Source organism: Pseudorca crassidens, chromosome X (genome assembly GCF_039906515.1).
Source record: "Pseudorca crassidens isolate mPseCra1 chromosome X, mPseCra1.hap1, whole genome shotgun sequence".
NCBI classification, from domain to species: Eukaryota; Metazoa; Chordata; class Mammalia; order Artiodactyla; family Delphinidae; genus Pseudorca; species Pseudorca crassidens.
The window spans coordinates 42,607,870-42,629,812 of NC_090317.1; the positions used below are offsets into that span (position 1 = coordinate 42,607,870).

The window sequence follows — 21,943 nt, forward strand, 5'->3', positions numbered from 1 at the left end:
GTTGTATGGTAGTTCTAATTTTAGTTTTTTAAGGAAACTCCATACTGTTCTCCATAGTGGCTGTATCAATTTACATTCTCACCAACAGTGCAAGAGGGTTCCCTTTTCTCCACACCCTCTCCAACATTTATTGTTTGTAGATTTTTTTGATGATGGCCATTCTGACTGGTGTGAGATGATATCTCATTGTAGTTTTGATTTGCATTTCTCTAACGATTAGTGATGTTGAGCATTCTTTCCTGTGTTTGTTGGCAATCTGTATATCTTCTTTGGAGAAATGTCTATTTAGGTCTTCTGCCCATTTTTGATTGGGTTGTTTGTTTTATTGATACTGAGGTGCATGAGCTGCTTGTATATTTTGGAGATTAATCCTTTGTCAGGTGCTTCATTTGCAAATATTTTCTCCCATTCTGACAGTTGTCTTTTCATCTTGTTTATGGTTTCTTTTGCTGTGCAAAACCTTTTAAGTTTCATTAGGTCCCATTTGTTTATTTTTGTTTTTACTTCCATTTCTCTAGGAGGTGGGTCAAAAAGGATCTTGCTGTGATGTATATCATAGAGTGTTCTGCCTATGTTTTCCTCTAAGAGTTTTATAGTGTCTTGCCTTACATTTAGGTCTTTACTCCATTTTAAGTTTATTTGTGTGTATGGTGTTAGGAAGTGTTCTAATTTCATTCTTTTACATGTAGCTGTCCAGTTTTCCCAGCACCATTTGTTGAACAGGCTGTCTGTTCTCCATTGTATATTCTTGCCTCCTTTATGAAAGATAAGGTGACCCTATGTGTGTGGGTTTACCTCTGGGCTTTCTCTCCTGTTTCATTGATCTATATTTCTGTTTTTGTGCCAGTACCATACTGTCTTGATTACTGTAGCTTTGTAGTGTAGTCTGACGTCAGAGAGCCTGATTCCTCCAGCTCCGTTTTTCTTTCTCAAGACTGCTTTGGCTATTTGGGGTCTTTTGTGTTTCCATACAAATTGTGAATTTTTTTGTTCTAGTTCTGTGAAAAGTGCCATTGGCAGTTTGATAGGGATTGCATTTAATCGGTACATTGCTTTAGGTAGTACAGTCATTTTCACGTTGTTGATACTTCTAATCCAAGAAGATGGTACATCTCTCCATCTGTGTGTATCATCTTTAATTTCTTTCATCAGTGTGTTATAGTTTTCTGTATACAGGTCTTTTGTCTCCTTAGGTAGGTTTATTCCTAGGTATTTTATTCTTTTTGTTGCAATGGTAAATGGGATTGTATCCTTAATTTCTCTTTCAGATTTTTTGTTGTTAGAAATAGGAATGCAAGAGATTTCTGTGCATTAATTTTGTATCCTGGTACTTTACGAAATTCATTGAATAGCTCTAGTAGTTTTCTGGTGGCATCTTTAGGATTCTCTCTATATAGTGTCATGTCATCTGCAAACAGTGACAGTTTTGCTTTTTCTTTTCCGATTTGGATTCCTTTTATTTCTTTTTCTTCTCTTGAGCATCTTTTCATAAGCCTATCAGACGTTAGGATTTATTATTTTTTGAAGCATTTATTCAATACATCTGCCAATTTTTTTCTATTGGGTAGTGTGCCATTTAAAAATTAATTTGTAGGTGTTATTTATATATTCTAACTTTATTTCTTTGTCCTTTATATGTGTTGCATATATCTTTTCCCACTTTGTCTCTTATTTTTTGGTCATTTTCCTGATGGTTTCTTTCAACAAACAGAAGTCCTTAATTATACTATATTCAAAGTTATCAATCTTTTTTTCTTTATCCATAGTGCTTTTTGTGTCTTTTCAAAGAAATCCTTCCCTATCCCAACATCATGAGAATATTCTCCTTTATTAACATTTGAAATTTCTCTAATTTTGCCTTTTACACTTAGGACTTTAATATACTTTAAATTAATTTTTGTATGGAGTGTGAGAATTGACGTCCAATTTCATTATTTTTCCTTACAAATACCCAATTGCCCCATATCATTTGTTGAAAAATCTCTCCTTTCCCCACTCATTCATAATGCCAAGTCTGTCAAATATCAAGTGTTCATATATTCTTCAGAATATTTGTGGCCTCTCTGTTCTGTTCCACTTATCTATTTGTCTAATCTTGTGCCAATATGGCATTGCCTTAATTACTGTAACGTTGTAATGAGTCTTGCTATCTGATAGGGAAAGTCTTCGCACCTCATTTTTGTTCTTCAAGAGTTTCTTAACTGTTCTTATCAATATCTACCAAAATAGTTGCTGAGATTTTATTTTCTACAAAAATTATTGTTGAGATTTTAATTTGAGCAAACTGTTTTAATTTGAGTAACTGTTGAGTTTTAATGTAAGCAAAAATAATGGTTAAGACTCTAATTTTAATGTTTCTCAAAGTTTCATAGTATTTTTCATAGTGTCTAACATATCTTTTGTTGGATTTTTACTAATTGCTGAATTAAAAAAAATTGCTAACAGTAAAGAGGATTCTCAGGAATGGGATTTTAATATGTTTCTTATAGGTAATGCTCTTCTGTTTTGTTTTAAGCAAGAATATATATCTTGTGTTAATAAATCAGTTTATATGTGTTGCTCCCTCATATTGACATAGTCATTGTAATATAATATATATTGATTAATATAATATAGTATTATCTATAAAGATGCCAATCATTCATCAAGTTTTCAAAAAGTAAACATTTCACCTTAAACAAATTACTATGTTAATGGAGAAAACTGTGGGATGGAGCACAGAAAAAGCTCAAGGTATCTATATCCAACTGCTTACTTGACATTTCCACTGAGATATTTTGTAGGCATCCCAAAGTTAATATGTCAAAGATTGAACTTTCTATTTTCCCCTACCCACCTGAACCTAGTCTTCTCACTTCCAGTGGTATCATCATTTTTTGATACTTTCAACAGAAAGAGTCTTAACATATAGGAACCTTGACTCTTTCATTCACCACTGTATTTCCAGTGCCCAGAAGAGTGGCTTGCATATAGTGGGTACTCAATAAATATTTCTAGATTGAATGAATGGTTCCTGCCCTGAAGAAATGTTTGATTAAAAATTATTCAATAATACACACAAAGTAGTATATGAAAAAAGCTGAGAGAATTCCCTGGCAGTCCAGTAGTTATGATTCTGTTCTCTCACTGCTGAGAGCCCAGGTTTGATCCCTGGTCCGGGAACTAAAATCCCACAAGCCGCGGAGTGCGGCCAAAAAAAAAAAAGAAAATGCTGAAAGATTTCTGTCCTTTCTTTTCTATTATTAGACCCGCAGCCCTTGTTCAGCCCCTTTTTATTTTACACCTGAACAATTGCCACAACTCTTTTTTAACAGCTTCCAATGTGAACAGCTTATAGATAAAATCCAAATGGTTTAACATGACATTCAAGGTTCTCCATGATCTGGCACCAGTTTACTGCTTCCACTATATTTTTCCCTACTTAAACATTATGAATCCCAATGTTCCAACCATACAAGACTACTGGGTATTCCCTGAGTGTGCCCTACACTTCCCTTTGTTCTTATTTTTCTCTCTTCACAGAATTCCATTCCTCCCATTTCTTCCCTCACCAAATGATACCCGTGTATTATAACACAATTCAAATGTCATTTCCTCTCTGCAGGCATCCCCGACTCTCCCAGGTAGAATCAGGTTTAACCTCTTTTCCACTTTCCCCTGGTACTTAGTAACCTTGATGTAGCACTTACAGTCATAGAAGTCATACAATCATGTTAGACTTGGAAGTAATCTTGGTGATCATGTTCCAACTTCCTCATGCTATGGAGGGCCAGAGAGAAAATCCAGGTCTTTTAATTTGCCTTGCCTAATGATTATTTGTGTACACATTTTATATCCTTTACTTGACGGGTCACTGAAGGCAGAGGAAGGGTCTTATTCATCTTTGTGTTCTCCATGATATCTAATACAATCTATTACACATTGTGGATATACAATAAGTGTGTGTGTGTTTTTTTTTTTTTTCTGTATGTGGGCCTCTCACTGTTGTGGCCTCTCCCATTGCGGAGCACAGGCTCTGGACGCGCAGGCTCAGTGGCCATGGCTCGCGGGCCCAGCCGCTCCGCGGCATGTGGGATCTTCCCGGACCGGGCACGAACCCGTGTCCCCTGCATCGGCAGGCGGACTCTCAACCACTGCGCCACCAGGGAAGCCCAATAAGTGTGTTTTGATTGACTTGAGAATTAATACCAGAGGGATGGATAAAATAGATTTACCATTCATAACAGTTAATGTATACTGAGTGCATACTCTGTACCAGGAACTATACCAAAGCTTTACAAGAATTATCTAATCTATCACACAATCCTGTGAGATAAGCACCATTACTAGTTTTCATTTGCCCAAGATCTCATAGTCAGTAAGTTATAGAGCCTGGGCCAGAATCCAAATTTATCTGATTCTAAATCTTCTGCTTTTAATCAGTGTGTTACAATGTAAAGCAACAGGTGGAACTCAAATATTATGAATTTGGGAAAGGGCTAACAGATAAGAGGCTAGTTCCTATCTCCTCGAAGACTAAACATCTGGGTTCAGAAAAATAGCTTGGGGCTAAATTGTGGATGACTTTGAATGCCAGGCATGGTATGAGAAGTCATCTCCCTTCCTCTGCTTTCCATCTGTACCAGTCCAGATGCTGATTACCTTGTGAGGCCCAACTCAAATACACCATATGGTACGAGAACTTCTATAATCCTCCAAATCACATTGAATTGCCCCTACTTCCATAGTACTTTGTTTATATCTCTGCTATCATGCATAATATAACTTTCTTAATGGTAATAGTCTGTGGATGTATTGGTCTTCTTCACATTTTATAAACTCCTTGAGAGCAGGTACCCTGTTTTATTGATGGTTAAATGCCTCTCACTCCTTATTTAGCAACTGATACATAGTAGATATTCAATAAATGTTAACTTAACTAAATATTTCATTGGAAAAATACAGACATGAATAAGACATGGTTTCTGCTCTCAAGAGAAGCCAACAGTCTGTTGAGGGAAAAATACATTATTCCATATGAATAGCTACACTAGTGATGTTTAAAAAGGATGTAGAATTCAACAACCAATTAGAAGATTCAGTAGAAAAAATAACCCATTCACAGTAGCCCCCAAATCTATAAGGCAGCTAAAAAGATAGCTAACAAATATGAACAAGCCATTACGCATAAACGTATAAAATTGTACTAAAGGACATTTAAAATATATCTGAAAGTGAAGAAATATACTTGTCAAGACCTGCACAGGGTCTGGGATTTTGCCTATATACAAGTTAAGACATTAGCCTGCCCTAGTTTCATGGATTCTGGCATAAGACATGAGACTCTTGGGTGAGAGACAAAGAACTTTATTATTGACAACAAAAGCAGTAACCAGAGCTTCATGTTGGTTTGCATCTGTTCCTAATGCTCCCCCAAGTCCCACAAGGATGATGTAAAGGACTCATGATAGATGGCTGCACACATAGTGGATTGCATTACAGGAGAGGAACAATGAGTTTGGAAGCTCCACTGATTTTATGGAAAGTAGAAGCAAGCCTGCTCTTTGTCTGTGGGGAGATACTTCTTCATCCTTTATTGCAAACATGACCCTGAGAAATGGCTCAGATAAACAGTCTTCAGGGACTTGCATTTTTGGCATACTCAGCAATAAAACTCAGGGATGCTCAGGGCCCATGGTGGATTGGGTCTCCCAACAATACTGCATTTATGCATGGGAAGACTTCATGTCAATAAGTTAGCAATTCATCTCAAATTAATCCATAAGTCCAATAACGTTCCAATCAAAATATTAACAGGCCTATTTTTGTGGAACTTGACAATCGATTACAAAATTGGAAATGGCATATACAGGAAATTGATTTATGAAGGATGTGGCACTGCAAAAGAGTGGAGAAAGGATGGATAATTGATGGATAAAGGATGGTCTTGATCTGCGGGTTGGTTATATGGGTGTCTTCATTTTGTGAACATTCATCAAGATGCACACTTAAGATATGTCCACTTTTCTGTATGTATTTTATACTTAAGTAAAACCTTTTCAACACCTGCCTAATAGGATACTTTCCCACCAGTAGAGTTGCATGCTCACCAAAAGTTGTTCTTTCCTTAAACAGGTTTATTCCAGTTACACTTGTTGTAAACCAAATAGGAATGGTTTGTGAACCAAACCAACAAAATAGGATTGCAGAAAAAATTTTGCAAAACATGTTACAGACAAATAATTAGAATATAGAATATATAAAGCATCCATAAGAAGCAATATTAAGAGGACAAACAAAAGAAAAATGGGTAAAAGTTATCAAAAGGTAATTCACAGAAGAAGAAATGAGTTTGGCCAGAAAACCTATAAAAAGTGCTCATGTCATGAAATAATCTGGGAAAGGCAGATTCAAACACTAGGGAGATGCTCATCTTCATCTCTTAGATTGGTAAAAAGAAATTTTAAAATACTTATCTGCAAGAATGTGGGGGAAATGGGGACTCTTCTATAGCTGATATGTGTGTAAATTGGTGCAATTACTATGACAAGCTATTTGCCAATGTCCAGTGAGGTTGAAGATGAACATACTCTGTCATTTAGCAATTCCACTTCTAGGAAACACATTTATAGAGTAATAGGAGGCTATAACAAGAATATTAATTGAAGCACTGTTTGTAATAGAAAAAAAGGAAGCAACCTAAATGTCCACAAGAATGGAAACGCATAAGGAAATTATTCATACAATGGAATATTATATACCAGTTAAAAAGGATGTACATATGAACATGAACATGCATGAACATGGATAAATCTAGAAAGCATAATGGGTGAAAAAATCAAGTTGTAGATGATTACACACAGTGTGATATAATTTACCATGAAGCAAAAATCATGAGAAAACAATTCACTTAACAAATCTTCATTTTGTGCACAATTCTAGGTACTTAGAATCAGTGAACAAAACAGAGATCTTGCCCTCGTGGACTTTACATTTCAATGCAGGAAGACTGAAATAAAGCAATAAGCATAGCAAGTAAATAAGTTGTATAGTGTGTTAGAGAATGATGAAAGCAGAGCAGGGTAAGACAGAATAGGGATGGGCAGGTTGCAGTATTAAATAGGATAGTTCAGATAGTCTTCATTGAAATGGTGAGATTTGAGCCTTGAAGGAGGTGAGAGAATTTAAATAAATGGATAACTTGGAAAAGAGCACTCCAAAAGCCCTATGGCAACAGTGAGCTTGGCTTTTCAGTGGAACTGTAAGGAGGCCACAGATGGGACAGAGTGAGTAAGGAAGAGAGCAGATGGGGAGGTTAGAGATATAATGGAGAGGCAGAAAATGTAGGGCTTTTGTAGGGACTTTGGTTCTCACTCTGAATGGAACTGGCTATCTTTTCAGGATTTTGAGCAGAGAAGTACAAGGATTTCATTTATATTTAAAAATGATCACTTAATTTTTTTGTGTAGGGAATAAACCATAGAGGATCAAGAATGAAAACAGAGAGATCTCTTAGAAGGCTATTTTAGTTATTCAGATGAGAGAAGATGGTGTATTAGACCTTATATGTAGCAATGGTGATGGTGAGAAATGATTGGATTTTGGGTACACTCTGAATTAGAACCAAAATGATTTCCTGATGGGTTGGATGTACAGTGGAAGAGAAAGGGAGGAATTGAAGATAATGTCAAGACTTTTGGCCTGAGCATATGGACTGATATAATTGCCATCAATTGAGATGGGGCTGGCTGTAGGAGGAGCAGGTTTGGGGGGAAATGATTAGGAATTTAATCTGGGACATTTTGAGTTTGAGATGTCTATTAGACATCTGAGTGGAGGTGCTGAGTAGGCAGCAATACAGATCTGGTCTGCAGACTTGAATTTAAGAGTTATCAGTATAGAAAGTGTTTTACAGCATAGGACTGGAAGAGATCACCAAGGGAGTGTACATAGAAATGAGAAGAACAGGGACCAAGCCTGGGGGCACTCCCATTTTAAGAGGTCTGGGAGGAGAAGAGGAACAAGTAAAGGTCACTGAGAAGAAGCAGCCAGTGAGGTCAGAGGAAACCAGGAGAATGTGGGGTCCTGGAAGCCAACTGAAGACAGTGAACTGAGGAGGAGGGGCTCATCAGCTGTGCCAGTGCTGCTGATAGGTCCAGTAAGGATTAAGAATTGACCATTGGATTGATCAATGTAGAAACTAGTCGTGACCTTGAGGATGGCAATTTCAGTGGAGTGGTGGAGGTGGACCCCTGATTGGAATGTGTTCAAATGAGAATAGGAAGGAGGAGAAAAATTGGAAACACTGAATAGAGACAACTATCACAAAGGGGTGAAGGAGTAGTCCAAGTGGATATCTGAGGGAAGAATGTTCCTGACAGATGGAATGGACATTGAAAAAGCCCTAGGCAAGAGTGACTGTGACTTTTTTGAGGAACAGCAGAGAGACCATGGTTGTGGCAGAGTGAGTGAGGTGGAGAGCAGGCAGAGAGGGTAGGGGGCTATGGAAGGAAAGTTGTCTGGGGCTCCCTCTTGACACCAGATTGATGTAGGTAGAAAGCCTAGGGGAATGTGGTCTTAGACCAAGAACTGGTTCAAACGATGCCTTCAAATATTCATGTTCAAATATTGCACGTGGAGGTGTATATTACATACATCTGTAAAGAAAAATGTGCCTCAAAGGGCAGCAAAGAAATAGGTTGCTAGCAGTTGCAAAAGTGGAGTTAAGAGAATATATATATATATATATATATATATATATATATATATATATATATATATATATATATATTCCATATATAATGATGAGAATGTATTTACGTGAAGATAAGAAATAACAGCATGATGGTATCCTGACAGAAACAACCTAGTAGAGAGCGCAACATTGATGGTGGTGATAAAGGGGTGAGAGATGGTAGTGATATTGTTGAACTGGTGTGAGAGAAAGAGATCTAAAGACCTTCCTCAACTTATGATGGAGCTACATCTGGATAAACCCATTGTAAATTGAAAATATCATAAGTCAAAAATGCATTAAATACAACTAACCTACCCAACATCATAGCTTAGCCTAACCTGCCTGAAACGTGCTCAGAACACTTACATTGATTAGCCTACATTTGGGCAAAATCATCTAACACAAAACCTCTTTTATAATAAAATGTTGAATATCTCATGTAATTTACTGAATATTGTACTGAAAGTGAAAAACAGAATGGTTGAATGGGTACAGAATGATTGGAAGTATATCAGTATGAGTTGTTTACCCCATAATCATGTGGCTGACTGGGAGCTGCAGCTCTCTGCTGCTGCCCAGCATCACAAGAGAGTATCATACCACATATTGATAGCTCGGGGAAAGTTCAAAAGTTTGTGGTTGTGTATTTTCCTCTAGCCAGGTTTAGCTGTGTGAGTTCAGGCTCCTTGAGGTGTATTTGGACTTAGCTAGAGTTATGATTTTGCCAGGGAAGCAAACAAAGTGAGAGAGGGGCAGGAGACTGAAGGGTATATGCCAATGAGTGATTATAAAGACTGAGCATGACATTTGAGCTAGGGAAGGAGGGGAGAGAAAACAATAAGGGACCGAGAGATGGTGAAATCTGGCAAAACCAATGGACTGGAGATTTTTGTGAGGTTAAAGGATAGTGGGGTCTGGGCTTCCCTGGTGGTGCAGTGGTTGAGAGTCCGCCTGCCAATGCAGGGGACACGGGTTCGTGCCCCGGTCCGGGAAGATTCCACATGCCGCAGAGCGGCTGGGCCCATGAGCCATGGCCGCTGAGCCTGCGCGTCCGGAGCCTGTGCTCCGCAACGGGAGAGGCCACAACAGTGAGAGGCCCGCGTACCGCAAAAAAAAAAAAAAAAAAATGATAGTGGGGTCTGGGTACCAAAGGGAATGAGTTGGAAAAAGAGGTGATGGTCATAAAGAGGGATGTTTGAAATTGAGATTATGCAGGGATTGCTGTAATTGCTGTGACAAGGCCTAGGGTATGGCCATGCAAATGAGTAGCTGAGTTGGGGTCAAGGTCGATGTCGTGAAGGAGAAATGAAGGAGCCAGTGTATCAGAATGATCATTCTTGAGCTCACCAGGAATTAAGACAGGACTACTACCGTTGGGAATGACAGAGTTCCAGGAGCTAAAATCTTTGAGAAATAAGGGAGAGGAGCACTGAGGTTTGGTAGATGATGACAATGAAGTCTAGTTGGTGACACAGCTGTCAAAAGCTGGAGGTTTTCAGGGATGTGGGAGAGGAATGCTCTAAAGGCAGCAGTGAGAAGCAAGGAAGACATTTACCAGAGCTTCAGGCTCTGTGGTACAATGGTGGTGGGAGAGAAAAATCATCTACTTCTCTTGAGTGGGCTTCAGGGGACACAGAGTCCTCAGGGAAGAGCCTGGTTTCTGTTAGGGCAAGACAATGAAAGGCACATTCAGAGAAGAGGGTGGCGATATGGAGGAATTATTGAGGTTGCATTGTGTTTTAGGAGTAAGGAAGGGGTGTGAGAAGTGAGCTAAAGAGAGAATGTGGTCACAGCCTTATGGAAGTTAGAATGTGGGAGTTGAGGGGTATCACGGGGATATGGGGGTTCTTGTGGTGACTGACACAAGTGGGGTTGGACATTGATGAGATGAGTTCTGATGGATTTGAGGCAGATAGATTCAAGATAGACTTTGAAGTTTCAGCTAGGTGTGGGGAGGTGAGTGTCTGAGGCTTGCTGTCAACCCCAAGAGATATGGAAATTCAGTCTTACACCTGGAGCACTGGTCCACAGAATGGTCCATGTTGCTCCTGGAAACAGATCACATAAATCTGTAGTGAAAGAAAAATGGGCTAGAAACTACATATCATATTCAGGATAGGAGTAACCCTGGGGAAGTGGGAGGGGAATGGAAATGGGGTGAAGGTCAAGGAAACCTCAATTTTTCTGTAATGTTTTTATTCCTTAAAAAAAGACAAAGTAAATATACCTAAATATAACAGCATCCAAATCTGAGTGGTGGAAACACTGGTGTTTGTTATATTTAATGCCTGGGACGTTGTAGCTACTCAGTGAATGTTATTTGTTGAATGAGTGTGCCTTTCTGTATTAACAGTTCCTCCAATGAACATACAAAACTCTCAAGTTAGCACATCGTGCTACAAGAGCATAGAAAGGAAAATGGAGAGAAGTGGGGAAGGCCTAAGAAATGCTTGAGGAGAGAGTAATTGCTGATCTATGCAGATCTCTACCACCATACATGAGCCTTATGGAAAATATGGCGTGCAAGCTAAAGACATAGCCCTATCTCCATTTTACCTTAATGCTCTAAGGTTCTGGGTGAGTATCCAGAAAATGACCTTGAATATTTAGTTCTTTCAAGTAACTACTGGAGTCTCCTTTTTGTCTCCCAACATAGACACTGGGTGGTGCTGCTGTCCAAAAATTCTGCTCTATCCTGGATTTATTACTTCAATCTAAAGACGGGTATTTATCTAAGTGTCTACTGTAGACCAAGCAAGGTGCTCGGGATTAGAGATATATAGATGAATAGCCTCAGCAGATTCTCCTCTGATTACACTGCTACCATGTTCAGTGGCTGAAAAATTAGAAAATGTGACTTTTACATAGGAGCGTAGCACTGTCACAGAAATGCCCCGTTGTGGGAGTGAATGATCCTGAACTACCCACCCTTTCCATGAGCACCCCTCCTCCAACACCCGGCCAAGGATCAGAACAGACATTGAGCATCACTCGTTGTCACCGCATACTTAGGGTCCTTTGAATATAAAAAGCCAAGAGTACCTGATTATGGCTCCTTCAGCTTGGATCTCGGAGTTTTGGACGTTCAAAGCTAACTGGGTAAAATATGTCTGCTTATTGTAGAGGCCCCTATTATTGTGGAGGAGTGAGTATACTTGGGAGGAAGGGAAGTGGACTCTCAGGATGAAAGTAGTGGGAGAAGCAGGGCAGGTAGGCCAGCCACTGATCCCTTGGGCAATCAGTGGGCTTGGATGGGGTCTGGATAGGCGGATCTGGTATGACGTTATCAACACCCAGTTGCGAGGGTGAGGTCCTGAGTGGAGAGGAGACAGTAGACTGAGGTCAGCAAGTCTAAATAGGTGGGAGGGGCGAGGAGGCGGGTCTAGGATCCCTTGGTCAATCGGAGAGGACTGGGGAGGGGTCTGGGGGCGGAGTCTGTCACGCAGCTTATAACTGCGGGGTTCCGCATGGGAAGGCTAACCTCGTCCTGTGTACCAAGCGGTCTCAGTTCAGCGGTCTACCTTTCACTGGTCTTCAAGCCTTCGGGTGAGGACGTGCGGCCCCGCCAGAGCCAGAGGACTGTGGGGACAGGAGGGCGTGGCGGCCGCGGGGCTGGCGTCTTGGGCCTGCTGGTATTGGAGGGGCGGGGGTTGGGATGGGCGATTAGTATCTGCGCCTCCTGGCGAGTCCGCGCCTTTGTTTTCGCAGCGCCGCCTTCTGCGCGCGATGCGGAATCCTCCCTGGGTCTGTCCCTGGAAGGTCCGAGGGGGGAACCCCCAGAGCGGCCAGTCCGCTGTGGCTGCAAGTCCGAGGCTGAGGGGATGAGGAATGTGGGGCTCGGAATGGGCTCTCTGGGGCTGGCCCTTCGCTCTCTCCCCTCCCGTGGCTGTTAGGTTGGACTGGGCTCCCGACGATGATGATACTTATTTTGAAATGTAAGCAGATTGCTGCTAACAAACTGGTCTATGCACCCAGCCCTGTTATTAGTATCTGAAGTCCCTGTTTCCCCCCTCTGGAGATTGGCGGCTGATCGCTTGTCAAAGGAAGGTCTTAGGGTGACCTCGACGGAAGGGAGGCATTCTGGGGACGTCTGGCTGCTTGGGGGCCTCTCAGTGCTAGTTTGGGCACTAGACGTGTCTTACCCCACCAGGGTGGGGCCAGGCACGCGCAGGAGAGCTCTGCTTTCCGGGCTCAGGGGTCTCTTATTGTCTCTTCTGGACAAACCCGGAATGATCACATGGCACCTCATCTCCTAGCCTCATCTACTACCCTCTCCTCTTGAGGGGAAAATATGGTGAAATAGAAATGAGCTCTAGTTTATCCCATTCTGCTGAAGTTCTTGGTTTGATCATAATTAGCTGTGCCGTCTTACAGCGTTTACAAACTAGTGCCATAAGGAGTTATTGTGAGACATGTAATTAGTTATGACTGGATTTAATCCCTCCTCTTATTGTAGCCCCTTAATCTACTGTCTTTGGGCAGATAAAATGGAAAGAAACTAGTCCAATTTGTGCTACCCCTTTTTGTGTGCTGCTCCCTAATCCCCAAGAAAAATGCCGCCCTCTCATAGTAATTGAATACAAAGTGAACGTGCTCAAATAGTGCTGTCTCCTTACAAATTCATTAGCTGGTTAAACCCAGTCCTTATTTTTTCTTCTATCCCTATCTGCTCATGTGTTTCTATCACCTCCATTTTACTTTTGCTGTGATTTTAAAAGTCAGACATATTGGCTCCCGGTTTCTAGAACATCTTGGTTTCTAGTGCATCCTGATCCAATGGCATTTGCTGTCTATCAAAAATGGGGTAATGGGCTTCCCTGGTGGCGCAGTGGTTGAGAGTCCGCCTGCCGATGCAGGGGACACGGGTTCGTGCCCCAGTCCGGGAGGATCCCACATGCCGCGGAGTGGCTGGGCCCGTGAGCCATGGCCGCTGAGCCTGCGTGTCTGGAGCCTGTGCTCCGCAACGGGAGAGGCCACAACAGTGAGAGGCCCGCATACCGCAAAAAAAAAAAAAAAAAAAAAAAAAAAAATGGGGTAATGATGTGGGGTAATAAAAGTATTCTAATAAAAATATGACTTTTCTAAGATCTGTTGCTGTTTTCCTGTTGAAAATCAGCAGGTAAAATACACATTGATATTAAATGTGAGAATTTTGGCTGTTACTCCTTAGTGTGATAATAGTTCTACCAGATAAGTTTTTTTTATGGTTTTTTTTTTTTTTTTAGTCTTTTAGTCAAGATGAGTGATAAGCCAGACTTGTCTGAAGTGGAGAAGTTTGACAAGTCAAAACTGAAGAAAACTAACACTAAAGAAAAAAACACTCTTCCCTCAAAGGAAAGTAAGTCATGGGGACTTTCTGAGACAAACAATGGTGAAAACTAATAGGTTCAGTAAATAAACTCTTCTAGTAAATTTTACCACAAAGGAAGCAATAACCAGAGTATGAATTATTTAATGTATAACATTAAAAAATATCAAATAATTGCCTTTTTTACTTTGCTTATATAAGTAGTTCTCACAAAATAGGCCCCAGTAGTAATGGGGGAATTTTAAAAAGCTGGTTTTTGGTGGAAAAATACTAAAACCCACATTGAAACCAATCTTGGAATATTGGACATAGCATTAGAAACATCTTAGTTTTGTCCGATTTTTGTTATTTGGCATTTTTTTGCATCTAGCTATTTGGGTCTTTGATCTCATCCCTAATGAGCCATGCAAACTGTGGTTTTGGCCTTCTCTACCTGATGACAAGATGAGGTGAGCTAATCAGTTTAGTTATAGGGTATACTCAAGTCTCCCAGGGTTCAAGGGATCAATTTTGCCCTCCCCGCTTACAGCCTGCAGGAGAAACCCCAAGCCAAGGGAAACGTTTTGTCATGTAGCATTATTTGAAAGTTCCAAAGTTAGTCAAAATTGTCTGAAATGGCATAACTTCCTAATTGTATAGTGATAGATAAATCTGAAGAAAGTGCTTCACATGCCCCCCAGTCTCAGAGTGATCCATGGTAAAAATGGCAACGGCATAAATCTACCTCTCAAATGGGGAAAAAGAAACACACAGTTGAGTCTAACAAACGTTCAGCTCATTAATTTGCACACACACATACCTGACTAAGGATTTGTGGGTAGTGCCTTGGCATTCTAAACTTAAAGAAGGTATGGCAGCCTCCAATTACTTGGCAAGGAATTCTTTTGGAAGAAACTGAACTTAATCTTAGGTAAATACCCTCTTAATGATTTCTTTGTGTTTATTTTTTCCCCAGCTATCCAGCAGGAGAAAGAGTGTGGTCAAACATCGTAAAATGGGGATCTCCTTGCAAGAGCAAATTTCGACATTGCTTGAGTGTCTTGTTTTTGGTAAAACTTTGTAGAGATTTTAGGCATCTTCTGATGTCTTCTCACCCATAATCCCTGGCTAAGAGGTCAGGGGTAGCCTACATTCCCTGACATTCATTTTAAAACTTCTATTGGTGCATAAATTCCAGTTGGCAGATGCTGTCAATAATCTAACCGTTGATGACCTTTGTGCTTGTAGTCTTTGCACCCCCTACCGGATAAGCCACTTTTAACTTTCTACAATGGTTCCCTCTATTGCTTTATAATCTTCATGAAGTTGCATGCTTTTGCATCTTCTCACAGTTTATTTTCATTTGTAATGGAGCAATAAAATAATAAATATAATCAGTATGTTTATAATAGGCTCCTGTGGTTCATTCCTGGCGGTCTTCTAAGGAATGAAAGTGCACAAGGGTACTTTTCAGCCAAAAAAATGGGTGCAGGAAAGCTGCTTCAGCAGATTTGGCACATGGGAAAGGCCCTCCTCTGTCTCATCTGGACAGAGGAGGGCCTTTGGGGATTGTGTGGCTGAACCATACTGACTCCATTTTGTCAGCTCCATCTTAGTCCACACAGTCCTAACTCCTCCTCTTTCCACGTGACTGAGCTTTAGCCTAATTTACAAGGAGTGAGTCCAAGCCAGATGAGTTCCCTATCAACTTTTACCCTTGCCTTCATCTGATATGAAACCTGGAAGAGTGCCTTTTGCTGACATAGATGGTTAATGGTCATGAGGCCCCTGGGGAGAGGAAAAAACTCCTATTCTAGTTGGTGCAGACGTGCTTCTCTCTTGGTAGTCAGATTCTACTTTAGTTTTGGCCCCTTTAAATTCCCCTGTACCCTTTTTGGCAGTGCAGTGCAGCTGTGAATGCCTCTGGATTATCTGTCTGCCCTATCTACCATGCCTGTATGTAAGTTACCCACAGGAAACTTCATAATTGCACTTTATGGAGCTGCTCGCTTCATTTTTCAGTCTCAAAGTTCCTTCTCAGTTTGCAGGATATTATTCAGTATGTCTGCCTCCCAACAGGGATGCTAAGTGCTTTTTCCTTAGAGTTGGAATCATAGAGATAGAGAAACTTGGGAGAAGAAGTCACGTGGACTAACTCCGTTATCTTAGAAATGAGGAAATTAAAACACAGGGTCTGATTTAATCTTCTAAGGTGTATAAGGGCTGGAATTTTAGCTGAACTCTTCTTGCTTTTTGGAAAGTGCTTTTCAACTAAAGTTAGGGGTCACCCAAGGTTGGGGTTGAATGGGGAAGGGGGCAAGAGACACTTGCTAACCCATACTGTGCTAAGCACATCACATCTTCTATCGAGCATAAACTCAGACGTCTGATAACCTCTAATGACCTACAGTACTGAACCTCTGGTTTCATTCTTGTTCTGAACAGAATTCACTGTCTTATGAACCAAGTATTTTTGGTGTTTGTGGTGAGCATAAGTGCTCTGGACTGAATTGTCTCCCCTTCAAAAAATTTCATATGCTGAAGCCCTAACCCCAAATGTGACTGGATCTGGAGATAGTGTATTTAGGTAATTAAGGTTAATTGAGACCATAAGGGTGGGGCCATAATCTGATAGTACTGTGGCCATAAAAGAAGAGGAAGAGACACCACATCACTCTCCCCAACATGTGAGGACCCAACAAGAAGGTGTCTACTTGCAAGCCAGGAAGAGAGTTTTCACCAGAAAATGACCCTGCTGGATCTTGATTTTGGGACTTCTATCCTCCAGAACTGTGAGAAAATTAATTTCTGTTGTTTAATCCACCTGGTCTACAGTATTTTGTTATGGCAAGCCTAGCTGGCTAATATAATAAGGAATACATATAAATAGACGAGTACAGATCACTGCCTTAAAACAATACATTTTTCACTTGAAATTTATAAAAACCAATCACCTGTAATCCCACCAATTACACGTTAACCTTTGAGTGTATAACCATCCTGATTGTGGTCTATTAATATTCATATATTTTCTGACTGAAAGGGATTATGCTGTCCATACCTATTTGCAATCTCAAGTATTATCTTACCACTCCCTTCTAAGAGCTGACATTCTTGAATAATCACTGGGTTTAAAGGAGGTGAAAACTATGGTCTCTGCAATAGCATAAACTTCCCTAAGCAAAACCGGGGGTGGGGGGTCACCTCTGCTCAAATGTCAGTGAGGTGACACCATCACAGGGCTTAGAGTAGCCAGAGGATTTGAGAGTTGGAAGTAACCATGTTGGTCACCAATACCTTACCTCTTGCCTGAAATAATTATCCAATAGAGTTACTCAGCCCCTTGCTGCAACAGGCTGCTTACACTGTGCCCAAACCTGCCTCCATGTAATTTCTATCCAATAGTCCTAGGACTGTACTAGAGTCCCACACCACGTAGTTAATCCCTGCTCCTATAGTTGAAATCAGCAGTTGTGTGCCTGCCTCTATGCCCCTGTCTTCTCCTGATGATACCTCCCGGATCCTTTGGATCCAAATTACATGATGAGGAAACATCCTGGTTGCTGACACGCTCAAATTTGCTCATGATCAGATATCTTTGTATCCTGATTCTGTCATCCCACACATTTGCTCTCCTTTCAACATTGCCATTTGCAAACTTGAGAAAGATACTATACATCCATGATAGATTCAGCAACCTCTGTATTTGTACAGTAATCCACCACAAGATTGGATTTTAGTGGGCCTAAAGGAAAGAATGAATGTTGTCAGGTGAGCTGGGGTTGGATAATAACTCCCACTGTTCAGTTGCATCTGGTAATCATCCTATTCATTGACATATGGATTCCATCCTGAGCAGTGTTAAGTATTAAACTTAGTGGGAACATATGAGACGTACATGGTGGCAGGTGAAAGACAGTAGCTGGTAAGTGAGTACTCATACATACATGAGATAGGGAAAACAATTGCTCACCTAGAGTAGTTTTACTCAGCATTTCTTAAATATATGTGGGGTTACTTTTCTAGCCTGTCTAACCTGAGAAATACTTTTTCTCCAATAGCCATTAGCAGGGATTGAGATTTAGGGCCCTGAGCAAACCACAGTCAAAAAAAATACCACACCAATATTCTCCTCAGTCTCCAAGAAAACACCCAGGAAGGCACTTATTTGCTCAACTCAGGTCACCTGCTCCTACTTTGAGCCAACGGCTGTGGCTGAGGGTCTTCAGGTCCTTCATTGGCTGAGCCAGTGAAGGGTGGAGCTTGGGTTGCTCTGACTAGATGTTCTCATCATCTAGTGAAGCATATTTGCAGGTCATGAAGCTTTGCATTTTAAAAAGCAAAAGTATAGACCAGAAAATAATAGAATCAGATAAATCTGAATGAGTTATCCTAGTTACTTTCAGTTCCTAGGAAGCTTGAAAAAGGTACCTTTACATGAACTTTTAAAATTCTGGACTCTAATATTATGTATTATTTATTTTAATAAATTCCACAATAAGGGTCATGCTGAAGAAAGTTTGTATGGCATATTCTGTTTTATGAATGATGATCCCCTGATTTGGTGCTTGTAATTTCTTTTTTTTTTCCTTAACATCTTTATTGGAGTATAATTGCTTTATAATGGTGTGTTAGTTTCTGCTGTATAACAAAGTGAATCAGCTATATGTGTACATATATCCCCATATCTTCTCCCTCTTGCATCTCCTTCCCACCCTCCCTATCCCACCCCTCTAGGTGATCACAAAGCACCGAGCTGATCTCCCTGTGCTATGCGGCTGCTTCCCACTAGCTATCTATTTTACATTTGGTAGTGTATATTAGTCCATGCCACTCTCTCACTTCGTCCCAGCTTACCCTTCCCCCTCCCCGTGTCCTCAAATGCTCTACATCTGCGTCTTTATTCCTGTCCTGCCCCTAGGTTCTTCATAACCATTTTGCTTGTTTGTTTGTTTGTAATTTCTTATTTACAGCAGTAACGCTATTTCCCTTATTAGTCTTTTTTGTAATGTGAAACCAGATTTATTTGATAATATTTCAAGTAGGACTTTTGTATCCTCATATATAAATGAGACTGCTCAGAAATTTGTTTAGCATGCTTTCTTCAATAAGTTTTATCATCATATTGTATTTGTTGAAATAAAATAGTCTTTTCATTCATAATCTCGAACTATTTAATTAGCATCAGAATTAACTCCTCCTTGAAAGTCTGACCATATACACCCCTGGAAGCTTGGCCATTTGGCTCATTGATGATCTCCATCTCTTCAGTTCTTGTTTATCCTTAAATCCTTGTTTGGATCAATTTCTATAATTTGGTTCAATTTCTATACTATTTTACATTCGTACATGTATAAATAACTTTGCATGTATTATCAAAGATTCTTGAAAGCATTGTGCTTTTAATTTTAAAATATTTCCCACTTTATTGATATATTTTCTCTCCCTAAGGAGGTTTCTTAGAGAATTAGGTGAGTATATATTTTTCACCCAATAGATCTTCACCAATTTTAGCCTTTGGAATACTTTTAGAATCTAAGTATTGTGAAGAAAATAATTTTAAACTTGGTACACGGTTAAGGAGGTGGAGACATGGTCAAGACCCATACCTTCAAGGTGGGCAACCTACTAATGGGAGGATAATGGCAATTGCAGAGGTTCTCCTCAAGGAATAAGTGATCCAAGCCCCACATTAGGCTCCCCAGACTGGGGGTCCTGCACCAGGAAGATGAGCCCCCAGAACGCTTGGCTTTGAAGGCCAGTGAAGCTTACTTTCAGGAGAGCCAGAGGGCTGTGGGAAATAGAGACTTCACTCTTAAAAGGCACACACAAAATCTAACAAGCTTGGGGATCTAGGGCAGAAGCAGTAATTTGAAAGGAGCCTGTGTTAGACCAATCTGCTGATCTTGGAGAGCCTCCTGGAGAGGCAGAAGGCAACTGGAGCTCACCATGGGGATATAAACAGAGGCGGCAGCCATTTGGGGGAGCTGGTTCTACCACATGACACTGGTACTGGCAAGTGCTATTTTGGAATTCTCCTTCTAGACTGTTAGTGCTGGAACCCAGCTCTGACCAGCAGCCTATCAGCACCAGTACTGTGACATCTCAGGCCAAGCAAAAGCCCAGGCAGAGACACAGCCCTATCCACCAGCAGGCCTGCTGCCTTGAGACCCCTGAAGCCCACACCTACCCTGGAACCCAGTCCAGTCCACCCCAGGACCTGGCCCAGCTTCACTGGGCTAGAACTAGCCCCAGCACCAACCTCAACCATCAATGGGTAGGCACCATCCCATGATACTCTAGACCCCAGTCCAGCCTACCAGTAAGCTGAAACACCAACTCCAGGACCCTCAGGGCCATGCAGCCCACATTCCCAGGACCCGGCTCCACACACCAGTGAACCTACACTAGTCCTGGGAATCCCTGGGCCTCACCCCTGCCCACAAGTAGGCCAAGACACAAGCTCTGGGACCTCTGGGCCCTGCAGCCAGACACCCCAGGACCCAGCTCTGCCTACCAGGCTGGCACTAGCCACCACCCACCAGTGAGGAGACACCAGCCCCAGGACCATCACAGCCCTTCATCCTGCCATATCAGGACCCATCCCACACCAAAGCAGGCTGGCACCTGCCCCAGGACCCCAAGGGTCCTGTCCCTAGACACCAGCTCAGGACACCTTGGGCTGCTCAGCCAGTGGCCCTGGAATTTGGTCCCACCCACCAATGGGCTAACATCAGGTTCAGGACACCTCTGGAACATGGCCCCTCCCACCAGCAAGTGGACATTAGATCTGGGACTCCCAGGCCTGCAACCACCCATTCCAGATCTCCTCAGGATCATTGGAGTACAGATTTAGGATAAATGAATCCCCTTATCAGTATTATTATTTATTATTTTTGTGGAATATTAGAAAAATCTTAAGAAAGAATGTGAAAAAAGGATATGGTTCCCAAGGATACCAGGAAAAACTTCCACCAAATAACCGCAGTTAAATTTCTCTGGATGGGACCTCGAGATGGTCTTATACAACCAGAACATAGTTTTGGAAGTGAAAAACTCACTGCAGAACCATCACAGTTTCAAAACAGAACTGTGGACCCATAATAAAAACAATATTTTATAAAATTACATAATTTCTATTGTGTTCATTGTTGCTTCTTCAATATCCCAGTGTCTGCCCATATGATATACAAATGTTTTTCAGAACTTTTCTTGCACACTGATCATATACAATTATGTGTGAATTCCTGTGAGGAAACTAGGATGTTTTTATTGTGCTAGGTGTGTGTTACATTTAGTAAATCCAATAATCAAACACAGGCATTAGTAAACCAATGTTACAACTGCAGCATATAGGTTGTGAAGGCAGAAGTGCAAGGGTGAGTGACATACATGACATCTAGGAAGGAGAGAGGGAAAATGGGGTTTGATGTTGAAGACCTGGAGGAGAAATGAGCATATGCAGTTATTCACTTCAGAGGGTGATTGAGGAAGATGGATGCCTAAAGGGCAATCATGATCTAATGGTGCTGGCTACTGAAAATACAAATTAGAGCAAGGACTTTACTGCTTAAATAACAAACTATAAGTTCCAACCCTAAGAAAATAGTATTAATAGGACAACCATACCTCATTCAAACTTTTTTCAACATTATCTGTATCACAGAATACACTGTAAAACATAAGCAAAAATGGAAACACATTGTGGAAATAACTGAATTTGAAAGTTCAAAAAACAATTCCTGTTCCAGCCTTTCTGGTAATCTCTAAGGTCATTATTATTTTTGTAAACATTTTATTTACCTCTTTCATTCCTTAACTCCCTAAGAGATAGGGTACAATAATCCAGAAGTTTTTAAAGGTAAAGTGAAGAAACTGATAAGAAAAATCAAAGGTACTACAATCAAACTTCTTTCAACATACCCCATATTCAGAATTAT

General features: G+C 40.8%; 1 protein-coding gene across 2 annotated transcripts in view; it reads left to right on the forward strand.

Moving 5' to 3' along the window:
- Positions 1-15,412, forward strand: part of TMSB15B (thymosin beta 15B) — a 30,492-nt gene extending 15,080 nt beyond the window's left edge. Inside the window, exons 1-3 of one of the 2 annotated variants that reach the window (XM_067722472.1) lie at positions 12,143-12,262; positions 13,942-14,054; positions 14,980-15,412. In XM_067722472.1, the coding sequence (XP_067578573.1) occupies positions 13,955-14,054; positions 14,980-15,017 (138 nt within the window). In that variant the 5' untranslated portion in view covers positions 12,143-12,262; positions 13,942-13,954 and the 3' untranslated portion in view covers positions 15,018-15,412. Of the gene's footprint in view, positions 1-12,142; positions 12,263-13,941; positions 14,055-14,979 lie in introns of those variants that run through there. The other variant, XM_067722473.1, reaches the window with a different exon arrangement.
- Positions 15,413-21,943: the final 6,531 nt, after the last annotated feature.